This window comes from Vipera ursinii (assembly GCF_947247035.1).
Source record: "Vipera ursinii genome assembly, chromosome: 6".
Lineage (NCBI taxonomy): Eukaryota > Metazoa > Chordata > Lepidosauria > Squamata > Viperidae > Vipera > Vipera ursinii.
The window spans coordinates 68,083,622-68,101,213 of NC_139515.1; the positions used below are offsets into that span (position 1 = coordinate 68,083,622).

General features: G+C 37.2%; 1 protein-coding gene across 1 annotated transcript in view; it reads right to left on the minus strand.

Annotated features, from left to right (window-relative positions):
• HCFC2 (host cell factor C2) overlaps positions 1 to 17,592 on the minus strand; it is a gene marked incomplete at its 5' end in the record, with an annotated part of 34,278 nt that overhangs the window by 3,200 nt on the left and 13,486 nt on the right. Inside the window, 7 exons of the mRNA XM_083366792.1 lie at positions 8,512 to 8,570; positions 10,118 to 10,403; positions 11,833 to 12,018; positions 13,193 to 13,330; positions 14,120 to 14,190; positions 16,138 to 16,317; positions 16,833 to 16,950. Of these exons, the coding sequence (XP_083222918.1) occupies positions 8,545 to 8,570; positions 10,118 to 10,403; positions 11,833 to 12,018; positions 13,193 to 13,330; positions 14,120 to 14,190; positions 16,138 to 16,317; positions 16,833 to 16,950 (1,005 nt within the window). The 3' untranslated portion in view covers positions 8,512 to 8,544. The remainder of the gene's footprint in view (positions 1 to 8,511; positions 8,571 to 10,117; positions 10,404 to 11,832; positions 12,019 to 13,192; positions 13,331 to 14,119; positions 14,191 to 16,137; positions 16,318 to 16,832; positions 16,951 to 17,592) is intronic.

A 17,592-nucleotide genomic window follows, 5' to 3' on the forward strand; every position in this document is an offset into this window, starting at 1 on the left:
ATTTTAAGATACCTACAAAAATATTGTGATTTGTAAAATGATAATAAGTGAACAAATGCCACTGAGAACTTGAGAATAAAATTGTTGATCAGCAAAGCTTACTCCTGGACAAAAATCAGACAACAAAAAAGAGCTGCTAAATTCTAAACCGTGAAGAGAAATATGTGACTATCTGATGCTCATCCCTCCAAGGGAACTGGTCTCTATTTAAATCATGATGGCAAAAATACTCTAAATCTAAAACTGAAAAAACACATCCCAGCAGTATTTAACATTTGAAAAACAAACCTCATATAATTTTTGCTCAGAAGCTGTATAGTCCAAGATAATTTCTTTTTAAAAAATAGCACCAATGTATGGCTGTGAAAGTTGGACCATAAGAAAGGCTGAGCACCAAAGAATTGAGGCCTTTGAACTCTGGTGCTGGAGAAGACTCCTGCGAGTCCCTTGGACTGCAAGGCGATCAAACCGGTCAGTCCTAGAGGAGATCAACCCTGACTGCTCTTTAGAAGGCCAGATCCTGAAGGTGAAACTCAAATACTTTGGCCACCTAATGAGAAGGAAGGACTCACTGGAGAAGAGCCTAATGCTGGGAAAGATTGAGGGCAATAGAAGAAGAGGACGACAGAGAATGAGGTGGCTAGATGGAGTCACTGAAGCAGTAGGCGTGAGCTTAAATGGACTCCAGAAGGACAGGAAGGCCTGGAGGAACGTCCATGGGGTTGCAATGGGTCAGACATGACTTTGCAATTAACAATAATTATCTGCAACAGGTTAAGGGAAATTAATACACATTTTTGTTTTCACAAAGCTGTAGATTTGGTGCAATAAAAATAATTGGATATGGGAGAACCTGAAAAGCTGTTAGAAACGTGGAAAGCAAATTGCCAAATTAATTTTCTAGAAAGTTTTATTTTAACTTTGGCTACCAATGTTATCAATAATCAGGATTAACTTACAATTCACCTCATATAAAATCAAACATTAAAGGATTTGGAAAAAAAGTTGAATGACTTAATTTTTAATTGAGCTGAAGTTATTGCATTGTGCAATACAAGCCTCAAGTGAAATTAAAGCGTAGCAATCCAAAAAAGAGACATGTTTATGAAACTGCCAAACACAACTTGATAAACAAGCTTGCATTTGTGATTTTGCTGTGCACTTATTAAATGACAATGGAGATGCAAATCCTCTTGTAGCCACAGAAGATCACTTGATTACTTTAAGCCAGTTACTTTCAGCTCAACTTTACAAAGTGGTAAGGGGAGAAAAACTATGCTCCCTTGAATTCCTAGGTGAAGGGGGGAAATCTGTTTAGAATTTTATTGGTTCTATAGTTAAACATGGGCTTTGTGATAAAAGTACTCAGGAACAGTGAACTTGTGGTTTTAAATGTTTAAGAAATGAAGCAAATTTGTTAAACTTTAGATGTATTTAAACATTTTACATCTCTATCCATAACAGCTTAGATTTGTTCACATGATTCAGGTTGAGATAATCATACTTAAAATTCAACCTCACACATCTAACCTGGCTCATATTTAAGTGATGTCCACTAGGATTCTTGAAATCCCTCTGAGTTATTACTATTGTAAAAAGTAAGGCTCTACATTTAGGCAAGAAAAACCAAATGCACAGGTACAGTATAGGTGGCACCTTGCTCAGTAGTAGTAACTTGTGAGAGGGATCTCGGAGTCTGAGCGGACAATCACTTAAATAAGAGCCAGCAGTGTGCTGCAGCTGCCAAAAAAGCCAACACAGTGCTAGGCTACATTAACAGAGAGACAGAATCAAAATCATGTGAATTGTTAATACCACTTTACAATGCCTTGGTAAGGCCACACTTGAAATGCTGCATCCAGTTTTTGTCACCATGATGTAAAAAAGTTGAGATTCTAGAAAGAGTACAGAGAAGAGCAACAAAGATGATTAGGGGATTGGGAGCTAAAACATAAAAAATGGTTGCTAGAATTGGGTATGTCTAGTTTAATGAAGAGAAGGACTAGGAGTGACATAATAGCAGTGTTCCAATACCTCAGGAATTGCCACAAAGAATTGGGAATCAAGCTACTAAAGCAAACGTGTCAAACTCACGACGCAACGTATCGGGACTGTTTTGCCATTGCTGATAATAGGGTGGGCGTGGCTTCCATGTGACACGCCCGGCCCACGGGCTGGCAGTTTGATACTCCTGCTCCAAAGCACCTGAAGGCAGGACAAGAGCAATGGATGGAAACTAATCAAAGAGAGAAGCAATCTGTAACCAAGGAGAAATTTCCTGACAGAACAATTAATCAGTGGAACAACCTGCCTCCAGAAGTTGTGAATGCTCCAACTCTGGAAGTTTTTGAGACTGGATAGCCATTTGTCTGAAATGGTATAGGGTTTCCTGCCTGAGCAGCGGGTTGGACAAGAAGACCAAGGTCCCTTCCAACTCTTCTATTATTGTTGTTGTTGTTCTCCTGCACTAAAGCCAAAATAACATATTGCAAGATTTAGCTTCTTAGAACACTAAACTCCATTCTGCAATGTGAATATGTGAAATGTTTATTTCTAAATGTAATTACCATTGAAAGTTGCATTGATTCAACCAATATGATAGGTTTAAAAAAACCAGAAATAAACATTATTAGGACAAATCACTTTATTACAAATAACAATGCTATTTTTATTATAGAAAATATTGGATTTCTCTCAAGACATTTCAGTTGCAGATCATAAAACCATAAATAGCTGGTTTTAACCATCACTTCAGAATTCCAGTTAACTGTGGTGTCATTTTTGTTAAAGGCTGATTTACTGGTTCAGCTAACTTCAAAATTATGGTCAAATATTGCTATAAATCATAACAATGGCTGCAATTCAGATGGTCACATTACTTTAGTAAACAGACACACAAGCAATTTTTCCTCCTTTTTATATATTTTACTGAATAATTATTCAGCATTTTTACACTAAGTACTGTACCTTACAATAGGCCAATGGGAAATAATCTCAAATTGATGTATTCAATTTTACTAAAGATCGAGCATGAGTACGTTTTAGAACCAACCAGTATATGAAACCATGAAGCTGACTTTCACTTTGGTTTTATTCTAAAACTGGTAAGCAATTATTTGGAACTGTAATCCGCATACATGGGCAAAAGGTTTATTTGTATCAGCTTATTAAATAAATATATGACCCTCTGAACCATGCCAAATTTTTATTCACACTCCATGTCACAAACAAAACTTAAGTCGAATTGATGAAACAAGCTATAAATAGCAACGGAGTTTTCCATTTATAAAGATTGATACTAAGTCTATTATTGAAGTTGCAACAGGATGGACTAATTTATACAATGTTATATTTACAAAGGCAAGCAAAAAAAAACAAACCAACAACCAGTTTCCCAAATAGTCTGATTTTATATTTTAAGTGAACTTAGGTTGACCCATTTATCCAAATATATTGATACTTTTAAACAGAATATGCTTGAAATAAATTTATAGTTGGATGAAATACATTTTAAGTGCTATTAAGAGAAGCAGGCTGCAAAAATAGCTTGACAATATATGGGATGGCTACCAAAAAAATTATACACTTGTTACTAATCTAGTTCCATATATGGGAAACTGCTGAATTGTGGTAAATCATAATAGCCTATTGGCATAAGCACATGTACACTGAATCTCAGGTCTGAATTAACACCACCACAATTTTACCTTTGGTAATCATGACATACTCTTAAAACAAGTGCAGAAATATATGAACTCAAAAGTGCAAAAATACTCACAGATATACTCAACAGATCATATTGTTAAGTAAGGTATCTACAATCAAAAGTTATTAATAGCCATATAATTCTCACATTGTCACAGTAGGCCTCCTAATTCAAAAAAAGTTATAGAAAACAAAACACCACAACTATTTTGAGTTGAGTTCTTAAAGGTACTTCTCTTTGACCCTGTGACCACTGGGATACCTGGATTCAATCCAGAGTTGGAAGTATGTGGCAGGTAAAGTGAAAGGAAGCACATTTCTTGTTATGACAATTCAAGGAAGAGCTGAAATTCTCCTAGCATCTAAAATGGACCTTCTCAGGAAACACTACCTTCAACTTTGAAGACCGTATTTATAGATTTTTGGAGTTTCCATTTCACAGTACTGGTTAAAACAATCTGGAGTGATCTTTAATTGCCAAGAACAACCACAATTGTATGGCTGCAACAGACATTTTCTCTGGGGTGTTATTATGTATTTGCCTTAGGAAAGGGTACATATCTATCATAAGGTGCACGAAAGAGTATATTAGTTTCACTCTGAGCATCTATGTTATGCCACAAATAGACACAGTGTTGTATAGGTAGTATAACTGACATCCTGCTCCATCCTCTTTATAAAGGTAAAGGTTCCCCTGCACATGCGTGCTAGTCTTTTCCGACTCTAGGGGCCAGTGCTCATCTCCGTTTCAAAGCCGAAGAGCCAGCGCTTGTCCGAGGACGTCTCCATGGTCATGTGGCCGGCATGACTAGATGCCAAAGGCGCACGAAACACTGTTACCTTCCCACCGTAGTGGTCCCTATTTTTCTACTTGCATTTTTACATGCTTTCGAACTGCTAGGTGGGCAGAAGCTGGGACGAGTAACAGGTGCTCACTCTGTTACGCGGCACTCGGGATTCGACCCGCCAAACTGCCGACCTTCTGATTGACAAGCTCAGCGTCCTAACCCACTGAGCCACCGCGTCCCTATCCTCTTTATAGCACACTGCAAATATTTATCTCAGGAAAAACCCAGTAAGCAAACATTACTATCAGCTCACTAAGATACACCAAAGTTTGTTGATGGAACTTATTCCTTCTTAGAGAGTAGCCAGTAAAAAGTGCTACTTAGCTTATTAGTAATTCAAGAAAGCTTTTAACATGTAGTTCACTATTTTTTTCATGGCATTACAGATTGTGCTCCATCAGCATAATTGTGGTAAAGTTAGAATTCTATTATCTTAGGGTGGCTTTCTCTACCCTCCTGACGTCTTAGGACTGGAGCTTTTAGCCGCTATTCTGGAACTTTCAGTCCCCAAACATCTGAGGGTAGAAATCACCTGTTCCCATACATCAAACTGTTTGCTGCTGTTATTCAAATATCTCTGGAAGAAGATTATTAATAAGTATTGGAGATAAAGTTGGGGGAGTTGGGTCCTAATTCTATCGAAGCCACGAACTCACTCGGGTTATGCTAAGCCATTTTGAGGAAGCCATAATGGTCTGTCTTATAGTAAGCCATAAACCATGCAAATCACATTGGCTTAGTTCATATATCACAAGGGATAAGCAAACCAATCATCTCACGGTTTACCACGTACTAATCCAAAACAGACTTTCTTCACATAAATTTCTTCCAGTCTCTCTACCTAAAAATGGATTACAACGGGCCTTCGTAAGGATGTTTTGTAACTGTGAACATGGAATGATAGTAAAGCATTAGTATTACCATAATCCACTTTAAAACTGATCCTTGCAGATCAAGTGATTCCCATCTTAATTTTTATGCATTGATGGAAAACTGAAGTGCAAAATATTCATTCTATTGCACATATGCACTAAATCAGGTTTCAAAATAGAGATTATTTTTTTAAAAAAAATCATTTTATTTAGATGCCAAAGGATGCAATCCACAGGAACCTGTATAAGGTCCATGCAAATTAATGTAAAAAGCACTACTGTTCACAGAAATATCCCTATGGGATGCATCATTAAGCTCTATTCACCACCTATATTATATACTGGCACAATTTAGCCACTTTATGCTATAATATGATAAACAATTATTCATGTATAAAATGGCATCTAAATGCCTCTATATAATACACTTGTGTGCTTAGGAACAGATTAACATTCCTAGTAAGTGCTTCATACAAATTTTTGCTACATAAGGTGGTAAATAAATGTACACACTGGCATTCTGAACATAGTCTAGATTATTACTGTTTGGTGCACTTGCACTATTTTCCTCTCTCATGTAGAAAAACTGTGAAGGGGAATGAAGCAGCTGGCACATTAGTCATCACATGATTAAGATAAAAATATTACAGAAGTCCAATGTTATGATAGGAAACTAAGGCAATTAGCAAAATAAAATCCCAAGCCTTTAAGGAAAGTCCTGAAAATGTGTGTTGGAAAAGCATGCAAAGATGTGCAAATCTGCTTTAACTTTAGACCAATACAGAGAGTTTCTGGAAGCAACACAAAAATGTTACAATTCTTACTAGTGCAAAATAGCATGATTATGCCAAAACAAAGCATAGGATTTTTTCTCTCTCTTTTTTTCTTCGTTTTGTGGGTATGTGAAGCGTTCATTAATGGAGCACTTTTGTATACGTTCAAACTTTCTACAGATTTTAACATTTCTATGCCCATGAGAAATTAATAGTAGTGCATTTACACAGAGTTTGCTTTTCATAACAGAAGTGACTAGTTTAGCAATTTGCATATTAGGATATTCTCGAAGATTAGAATATGTGTTTGTAAACACTAGAAAAATCTTTACAAAAATGAATATATTAAAATATTCTATACATTTTAAGTTACTGTAAACAAAAGTATCTTTGTTACACTAAACATGGATACAAAATATAAGCCAGAGGAGAACAAATCTGCATATATATCAAATTCAGGAGGAACAGGAGCATCATCTACTCACTTGTGATTTGTCATACTTTTGGGACTGCATGTGATGTTTATCTATAGGGTTCTACCTTATATAACATCATTGTATTAAGCCAAATGGTCAGAGTTTGCTGGAAGACCTGTACTGACCTATGGCATCACATCAGCTTTGCCTTCATTCCAAAATTAGGTCATTAAGCTATGCATTATGGGTAGCATTTAAAAAATTCTTTCTGCAAAACTGTTCAGAAATAAGCTGTACTCAGCACAATGGGATTTATGCCCACTGCACAGGCCAGTGTTTTGAAGCCTGGGTTGCAATTTTTGTGGATACTAGAAGACAGAGGAACTGCCAGAGAATTAACGGAGAAATTTTCAATTTGCTTCTCAGGCAGCAGGTAAGACGACGTTAAAGCACTAGTCTAGCCCTTTACTTTATAAACAATCAGAAAAAATTGCACTATCAAAAATTAACAATGCTGAATTTTGGTTTAGCACTGTGTCTTACCAAACACAGAAATAGGGCGACAGAGCTGTGTGGGCCTGTAGATACTGCACAACTGTAGCTTTAAATGAATGAATGTAACCAGTTGATTGTGGTGTCCACAATAGTAACTGAATATAGCCTCTGCTTGTTGAAGTTGTTTTTCCTTCTTAGGCTGGCCATCATGTTAACTCAGCAGTCTTTTAACCTCTCGTTGGACAAAGCTGCACTGCTGTATGTGCTGTCTCCATACAAAACTATAGTTCATTCTACAGAGATAATTTTTATATGATGGCTTTCCTTCCCTCCAAGTCATTTCCACAAATACTTTTGAAAACATGTGATTAATTAGGTAGGGAAACAACTCTTATTTGACAAGGATACATATTGTTTCCTAATTTTTTTATAAGATTGATGAGATTCATACTCATGAATAAAGCTGTACATCAAAAGCAGCCCTACGCCACAAAAATGAACTAAAAAAAGGCTGACAAAACACTTTTCTCTGAAATAGTTACTATTGTAAAAAGATAACCAATATTAACGATAAAAAGGCCATTATTATGCTGTTGAAAATCAAATAACTCACTTTCAACATCACTGATGCTATATATTTACGGCATTCTTCAAACAGCTCATTCTATATAACAGCTTTACAGACCATCATCCACAAGGATCTGAACACGAGCAAAGTTTTAGGGGACTCACTCATTTGCTCAAGCAAATCTCTGAGTTCTATTTTAAACATTTATAAATCTGTCCTGAAAATAGTTTAAAGAGAAATTAGTATTTATGTACCTTATATGCCTCCCATCTCACCAATAAGGTAATTTAAAACACATGATTCTTCCTCCTCCTCTAGTAAATTTCTCTTTAAGCAATTTTCGTAACACACCCACAAACTTGCTTTTTAAATTTAATGAAATTTAAACAGTAATTCAGCATCTTTGTTTTGGAACACAGAAAGCCTTATTCAAACCATAATATAACTGAAGATTGTCTATGTTAATCAGGAGCAATTCTCTGAGCTTTCAGACAGGGCCTTTCTCAACCCTAGCTGGACTAGCCAGAGATTTACCCTTGGCACCTTTCACATGCAAGGCACATGCTCAGTCATTGAGCTATGGCCCTTTCCTATGTGTTGGAAGCTAACACATCTGGGGATCTCTGTGTTAGGAGATGTTGTAAGGAAGACTCTCCAAAAATTCAGATGATTACATAACCTTCTGGATAGTAGCCAGTGACCATGCTGGATAAAGTACTACTACCAAAAAATGTGGTCACTACAGGCTCAGTTTTTCAAGACTGTACCATGCTGATTTCAAGCTGGCATAAAGTGAAATATTTGGAAGATTCACAAAACTTCAAGAGTACTAACTGCTAATTCACCATGCACAGTAATAACCTGCTTCTACTTTGAGCTTGATGTTTTCATTTCTGTAAGGAAAAAGAAAGTTTGGTTACATCTTCAAGCATTCAGAACAGGCTTTCCATAAAATTTCTTTGTAACCGGAGAACTGGCTTTATTCTTGACTATCCAAATGGAACATTATATACCAAATTGTTCACTGATGCTCTATACTCTGAATAAAACAAGGATATGTAATTTTTGGTAGTTATGGGTCACATATGACTTTTTTTGGTAGGGCTAAAAAAATGTAGTAGTAGAGCAACTATAAAAAAATGGGCAGAGTTACATTATATACGTGGCTAGGAACAGAATGTTTGTTAGAGAGGGTTTTTTTGTTTATAATATATATTAAGCTCACGTAAAGATTCAAATCATAGTTTGTTTCTAATCTCCAAATAGATTTCAAAAGTAGATAGCCGTACTGGCAGCTATCATCAGTTCTAATGGCAACCAATTGTGTGGTTTAATTGTGTGCAGAGTAAAGAAATACTGTTTATCATTTCTGAATCTGCCTACCTTTACTTTTAATGGATATTCCTGGAACCCAAGAGAAAGGGTGAAAATTTACATTTTATTTTTCTCATTATCTACATAAATGCCAATACTGCCACATGCACATCCACTAAAATGAAATAAAGGGAGGTTCATGAATGCTAAAAAAAAGTATTTCTTTACTCAACTTAAACATACACAGTTTATATATTTTTGTCATGTCTCCTGTTGCCTATCACATTCCAGGTTAAAATGCAGCTATAATCATGAGGGTGGTATTCTAGAGCCCCAAGAAGCAGTGTGTAGATGACTTTATTCTCCATACAACAGAAGTTTTAGAAGTTTTTTTTTTAACAAGGGATGGTGTTGATAGATAGGTGTACTTCAAGTAAGTTATGGTGGGATGCTTATCTATAAATCCTAGAATTCCCTGAACAAGAGGAGGCAAATGCTAGTAGTCAAAGACACACAACTTTACCTTCTCAAGTTGTATTAGCAGACTTGCTACATGGTGCAGACTTATTTGATTTGTTGGTTAACTGTCTGAACAAAGAAATATTGTCAAGGCTACTGAAGCTACACTACATAGTTAAATCTGAAAATTTGTCAAATATATTCTTGAAAAATATTTTTTCACATATCATAGGTAGTCCTCAACTTACACCAGTTCATTTAGTGACAATGGCAGTTCAAAGTGACAATGGCACTGAAAAAATGACTTATGATCATTTTTTCACATTTAAGACCGTTGCAGCATCCCCAGGGTCACGTGATTTACCTTCAGATGCTTGACAACCCGTTCATATTTATGATGGTTGCAGTGTCACAGGGTCAGGTGATCATCTTCTGTGGCCTTCTGAGAAGCAAAATCAATGGGGAAGCCAGATTCACTTAACAACCGCGTTACTAATTTAACAAGTGCAGTGATTCACTTAACAAATGTGACAAGAAAAGCTGTAAAACGGGGCAAAATTCACTGAACAAATTTCTCACTTAGCAACATAAATTCTGGGCTCAGTTGTGGTCATAGGTCAAGGACTGCCTGTGTTGAGAAAGATTTGGCGCAATCACTCATTTTTACCTTGCAGCCATCGAACCTGTGTGGCTGGTCCATATCCCCTCTCATTCTTGGCTGAAATCCTGAACACAATGGCAGGCTTGGATGTATGATCAACGTGAGCATTTGCAAGCTGGGCATCAGTCACTGTACATGAGGTCTTAAGGCCACAATAGATTTTCATGAACATAAGTTGATTAGGATTTTCATGGAGCTGGGTGGTTCTTATTGCCAAATAAGCGGAATATTCCAAAATATTTCCTGAAGGTGAAACTGGAGGCTCCCATGAAAGATGAATACAGTCTAAACTCTATGGAAGAAGTGAAAAGGCACTTGACAATTCTAGAGAGAAAAACTGTAATTCTGTTCTCTAATTGCAGGTATGTGCAGATTAGTAGAGCTGCTCAATACTGAGGAAAGGCACTATCTAGTTTATACATTGTATCAAGCTATAATGTAGCTTTCTGGGTTTGCATGTTGTGAAAATTCAGTTCAGGACTGCAAATGTACTGTGTTTCTAACTTAGTGTGATCGGTGAATAGAGCAATTGATGATTTATTCAATAAAACACAGTTAGATTTCGCATACCAATCTGGGATTAAATATTGTCCTTCAAAACACATTATGTCTATGTTGAGATTATGAGATCTTACAGTGTCTGAGTTATATCTGCTGCAGTAAACCTGTTAAGATAGTTACCATATTACAATGCACTATATGTATGTGTGTCTGTGTGTATATACATATACATACACATATATATACAGAGGAGATCAACCCTGACTGCTCTTTAGAAGGCCAGATCCTGAAGCTAAAACTCAAATACTTTGGCCACCTAATGAGAAGGAAGGGCTCACTGGAGAAGAGCCTAATGCTGGGAAAGATTGAGGGCAATAGAAGAAGGGGACGGCAGAGAATGAGGTGGCTGGATGGAGTCACTGAAGCAGTAGGCGTGAGCTTAAATGGACTCCAGAAGATGGTAGAGGACAGGAAGGCCTGGAGGAACATTGTCCATGGGGTCGCGATGGGTCGGACACGACTTTGCAACTAACAACAACAACAAAATATACATACATACATACATACATACATACATATATATATATATATATATATATATATATATATATATATATATATATATATATATACATATACATATACACACATATATACACATATATACACATATATACACATATATACATATGTTAAATGCTTGTTAACTATTTAGATTACCTTGCTAGGCCCCAAACATGGGACAAATCTTTATTTCCTGTTTCGGCCTAACCGAAGGCCATCGACAGGGCAGTAGTCACAACAGTGACAGCTCATATTTGTGTAAATTTTTTAGATTGCTAACAAAGAATTAAAGGGAGACTGATATGCATTTCAAACTTATTTGTTTTCATCAGTCAGCCATACCCTTCTGAGATTTGAACCTGGGCTGATTGTATATATAAAGGTTCTAGATACAAAAGCAGAAGTTACATCATGACTAAAGTTGATCCAAAATCCAATCTTAGATTTAACCGCAAGATTTTTCCATTGAGAATCCATACTGTTAACCACTGTACCAAAAGTCTGCTGGCCACTTACTTTGCTCAGAATGCCATATTTTACCATTGCTGCCTTTGTCCAAGAACATTCATTTCTGTTAAGACTTCCGTGAAGGTTAAAATTCCCTACTCAGATTTACACACCCAGAGGGAGGAAAGGAAGGAAGGAAGGGTTATTACCTTGCTAATTTTAACAATTGAAGGTGCTCCAGGAAATCCAGGGATGCAAGTCTTAAATTCACTGATTTTGCTGAAAGGTCCTACACCGCATCCGTTAATTGCAGCAACCCTGAACCTGTATAAAGTGCCAGGAGCGAGATCCTGTTTCTTAAACAAACTGGCATTTGGAATATCTGTATAGTCTCCCTAAACATAACATGAAAACAAGTAAATAATTATTTGCTTTCCTTAAAACACAGATCCTAAAGACTCTAGTGTGTTCTAAGCTAGACTGAATTCCCTTGTTCTGTACCAGCCTGCTACCGGCCCTGCAGAAAAGGCAGGGACAACCCCTTTTACAAGAAGGCAAGAGGCTGGAACTAAGCCTGCCAAATTTATGGATACAAAAGCAAACAAGACACGAACCACGAAACAGGAGCTATTCAAGCGGTTGCCTTCAGCAAACCAGCCCTCCCACGCATTCCCCTTTTATACACTTCAGGGCGTGGCTTCTCTCTGCCTCCTTCCGAGGTGCCCCATTGCCTTCCTCTGTTTACTCCTGATTGACTGCCTCCTGCGTCGGGCGTCCTTGAACAGGGCCAGCTGTGGGTCATCTTCATCCACGCTGTCAGGCTCACACAGCTGGGTCTGCGTCGTGACCAGGTGGGAGGGGCCTGGCTGAGGGCTCTCATCAGCAAGCTCTCCAACCCCCCTCAGCAAGCTCTTCAACACCCCCCTCCTCCTCTGAGTCATCCGACCCAACTGCCAAACCCACAGGCTGACCCTGAATCACAACATCCCTGTTAGGAAGAGCCTTCCAGCACAGCTGCCTACTAAGCAAACACAGCTTTGAATGTTTTTAAGATCCACTGATATAAATGGGGGAGTGGAACGTATGATACACCTTCTCTCACCTTGGCAAATGACATTTACTTATTTGCTTAATTTGAGAATATTATCCAATGATTAAAGTATGCAGCTTAAAGCCCAAATGCTAAACGTGCCCCTAAGCATCTTGGTTGTGGCTCCCATAACTGAAAATGTTAAAACACATATTTGGGAGACAGTCATAATTATGATTTTTAATGTTAATCAAAATAAATGACATTGAATTTCATTTTTATAAAAGCCGATGTAACTCTCTGCCTTCAAAAAATTGGGTTCCCAAATTCAAAGAGGAAAGATTCTTAAAATTAGCTGGTGACAAAAAGAGACTATGTAAATACAACAAACCCCAAATCACAACAACTAGTAATGGCATAGGGCACGAGCATGTTTAGTTCTTTACATAAGGTGCTAATTCCTTCATCTAACTTTCCAAGATCCAATCATGTCCATACTTAATTTTGTTGTTATTATTTAATAAGAAAATCCAACAGACCTTGCTGGAAAGAACTTTTTCTTCTTGCAGCAAATAAAACTGGCTTACTAATGCAGTGTTGCTTTGAAAAATGCCAACATCATACCACTTTCGTTCTTGTGTCCTCATTCTTGCATTCTGCTTTGGTGGTGAAGTTTTCTATAATTCAAACAGTAGGCATTGTTAAAGTATGGACGTTTTCCTCATCAACAGTCTAATGTACAATTTATTCTTGGAGACCTGAATGTGGAAGGAATTAAATCTTTTCTCCCATCCCATAACGACAGCCCTACCAATGCTAGAAGGAGAGAGCAAATTATGTGATAGTACTACACGTCAATTACCATTTACACAGGTAGTCCTTGACTTATAACCATTCATTTAATGACCATTCATAGTCACAATGGCCTCGGAAAAAGTGACTTACAAACTATGCTTGCACCCACATCTGTAAAACTCTTGTAGTCATGTGACTGCACCTCAGGCAATCAGCTCATATTTATGACCAATTGCAGTGTCCTTACAATTATTTCCAGCAAAAACACACATTGAATTGGATTCACTTAATGACTACTGTACAACTATTGTAGAATCAGGTCTGACGCACCTTATGATGCAATAACTTATGGAAAATTCCAATCCTAAGTGTGGTTATAAGTCAAGGACTGCCTATACAATGTATTTAAAGTCACTGAACCTCTATGAAATATTGTATGCTGCATTATGCTGCAGAAAAGTCATAATAGCAACTGAAATTAATTTGATGTCATAGTTGTCAATGCTATGTTGAATTAATGCAATTTACAGAATAAGCAATTAAATCACATACAGAATAAAAGCTGACAAGTTTGGTATGACTGACTCAGTTTCCACTAACACTTATAAACACGGATCATTCTCTAAGTCTTATTGGCAATATCTGCTGCTCAAAATGTGTCATGTACTTACAGGCGATTGTACAGCTGAATCAAGTGGGTTAATAACTGTGACTCTAGTCGAGGCCACTGGAGACTCTTTAACTAGGAGAAACATATTTGAAATTCTTTTACTGCAGGTACAAAGACTTTAAAAAAGAACTCCATTACACTGGAAACGTCTTTCAGTGAAAAGATTTCATAGAATTTCTGTTCTATGTGCAAGAAGAAAAATGCTGGCTTTTTATTTGGAAAGCAACTGACAAACTGCCTGCAATGCATGACTGTCAAGAAAAGATAAATATATGCTGAACAAAAAAAATAATAACCTGAATTCAAGTTAGACCAGGGGTGTCAAATTGGCAGCCTGCCGGGCAGATGCGTCACGTGCAGGCCACGTCCACCCCAGCTCCCCTGAAGGCAAAAAATGTCAAGATATGTCACAATGCATCACATGACGCGATTGAGTTTGACACCAGAGATTTAGACCAGACAAAATTAAATAAAAATAATTTCATTTATAAAGTGGTCAAGGGCTACCAAGATTCCAAATCCTACATTTTCATGTGGTATCTTCTGTAAGATGTTGTATATTTACCAGATTCCAGCCTTTTTTAAAAAAAGTTTCTTCTCCTGCATTTTTTGGAACATATTAAAAATACATGACACAAATATTAATATGCTGAATAATATTAAGTATTGTGAACAGTTTAAATTGTAATGTTAGGCACCAGTGGCTTAATTAAAACTTGAGACATTTATATCCCAACTTTATTCAAAATATGAACTAAATATATGGAAACAAAAAAATAATCTGATGCACAATAACGTGTACCAGGTTTTTTTTAAAAAAATGCAGTTTTAAACAGAGTTATTTGTAACTCAAATATCTATATTCTATCCATACAACATAATTTCATATACTGCATATGTATCGGAAGTTTAAAAATTGCAAAAAAAAATCTGCATTCTATCCAAATTATATATTGTTTCCACTTGAGAAGAAAACTAAAAGAAACCTAACATTCTTTTTTTTAAAAAAAAAGGTATGAAAGAACAATAAGGGAAAAACTGAATAAAATTATTACATTGAGAACTAAACCATTTCTGTTGAGATCTCAAAATATAGATCATCCTGTTGATTACCTATGGGAGCACCTACTGCCAGCGTCAACACCCCTCCGTCCTGTGCGCTCCCACAGAGAGGGCCTCCTCAGGGTGCCACCGGTCAGAGAATGCCGGCTGGTGACCCCCAGGGGGAGAGCATTCTCGGTGGGTGCGCCAATCCTCTGGAACCGCTTACCAGCCGAAATCCGGATGGCCCCCGACCTTCGCACCTTTCGGCGAGATTTAAAAACCTATCTATTCTAGCAAACCGGCCTGGCCTGATAGATTTGGGGTTTTATTTGTAGATCTGGGGTTTTATTTGTTTTATTGTTGGTTTATTGTATACTTACTTTGCTCTGTACACCGCCCTGAGTCCTCCGGGAGAAGGGCGGTATATAAAACGAATAAATAAATAAAATAAATAAACTAAAAGACAGCCTTATGGTTATTAGATTGGCTTAAGACGTCCTCACCTACATTAGGAACAGATATCCCTATTTGCATCTTAAAGAAGTCATTTGATCTTATTTTTGCTTTATAAGGCAAGGCATGAACATATCTTTATACTTGTACACATGCAGAAAAACTGGAAACTCTTCTATCCACCCTAGCTTCCCATTTCATCTAAACTTCAAAAATATGAATATCGGCTTCAAGTTCATCTACAATTTAAAGCTGGTTTAATGGCCTGTCTTGGTATAAATTTGGCAATCATTTTTTCTCAGTCTGAATGAAATGAGAAATTAAGGTTAATATCTTGTTTATTGATTCAAGCAAAGGCACTGCCTGCATGTCTTATAAAAACCTTGGTTAAAAATATTAGATATGTACCTCTTGATGCTATTCAAGAAATGGGATTCTATAACAACCATGAAAAGAAAAACCATTATGAATGTGATTCAAAATACAAAAGGTGACACACTCTGACTTCCAGGTTTGAACTACCTGTTGATAATAACGGAGTTTCATCTTTTGTAGTTGCCCCATTTGATGAGTTGGTTCTAACAGCCTGTTGAGTCACTATATTTTGGGTATTGGAGGCTATGCTGGATGTAGAAGTATCTACTTGGGAAGTTCTTGAATCAAAGTCAAGTAATTCATTTAGATTTGCTGACATCTGAGAAGCTGAAAGGAGAGAAAAGCAAAAGCCCATCACCTGTGATCCCAAGACAGAAATAACAGATGTTTGTTTTCTACAGAAATTCTTTTCCTTCAGATGTAGCTGGAATGTCCATGCAGCAAGCTGGCTTAATAACATGGTTTTAGGTCTTCAGGCTATGTAAGATGTCCGTTTTGAATGTTTACCCACATTAAATGTATTTTAAAAACTATTAAAAACAAACCAAAGAGAGGGTGTCTCTACATGGTTTTCTCTGGTGTGCTCATTTTTACAGAATGGGACAACTCGCCACGGCCATCTTGCTGAAGCCAACTCACGGTGGGACAACTCGCCACGAGATAATTCCACATGGCATAACTCTATGCGATAAAAGTGATCTGCCCTTGTTGCTTCAACATTACTTCCATTGACAATAATAATAAAATGTATTAATAAAAATCAAAACATTAAAATCCATTCTTATCCCACATCTATCTGGAATCACAAGTGGCAAATAAAGTTTCAACTTAGTGCTGCTTACCTAAAGTGCTAGCAGGCAAACATAAAGGGACACTGGGCTCTTTGGAAACGGAATGTTTTTTCTTCATATTTTCACTTTCTGGAATCTTGGCTTTAGCCTCTGAAATGGAAATTTGCACCTAGAAAGAAAAGACAGCAGCAATTTCTCTGTAAGAACTGCTATGATTATGACTGTTAGCATCTAAGCATTCCTGATTCTGCTTCAGGTTGGAAAACAACAGCTTTATGAATCTTTTGCCTAATACTCTCTCTATACTTTATGGTCTATACAGGAACTAATATTTAAACTTTTTTTGGGGGGGAGCATGGTTCACATAGGCTCATTCTGCTGGAGAGGATCTCTAACTGGCTAACACAAAAAAATATCCCCTTTGGCCGCTAATCAACTGAATACTGGTGTCTAGTACTACATCCTCCCATATGCTGCTGTGTGAGGAGAAAACAAGCAGGGTATGCAACCTATAACCTCAAAAAGTCTTGGATTGGGCTTCCGAATCCATTCTAGAAGTTGTCACTGAATTTTAGTCCTAATGTAAATAGTGATATAGAGACTCCTTTAGAAAAATCTATCTAGCAACTGGGTCCAGAGGCCTAATACAGTATCTCTCCAGTGGGTCTGTGGCAAGCATGGGTTTGATGCTACTTTCGGTAGGATACAAAGAAGTTTGAGAGATCCTAACTTGGAGTGAGGAACAAGTGTTAGACAGCCATTAGGGTGGATACATAGGCACGGTCTGCCGGAAGATGCCTTTGTTAAGTTA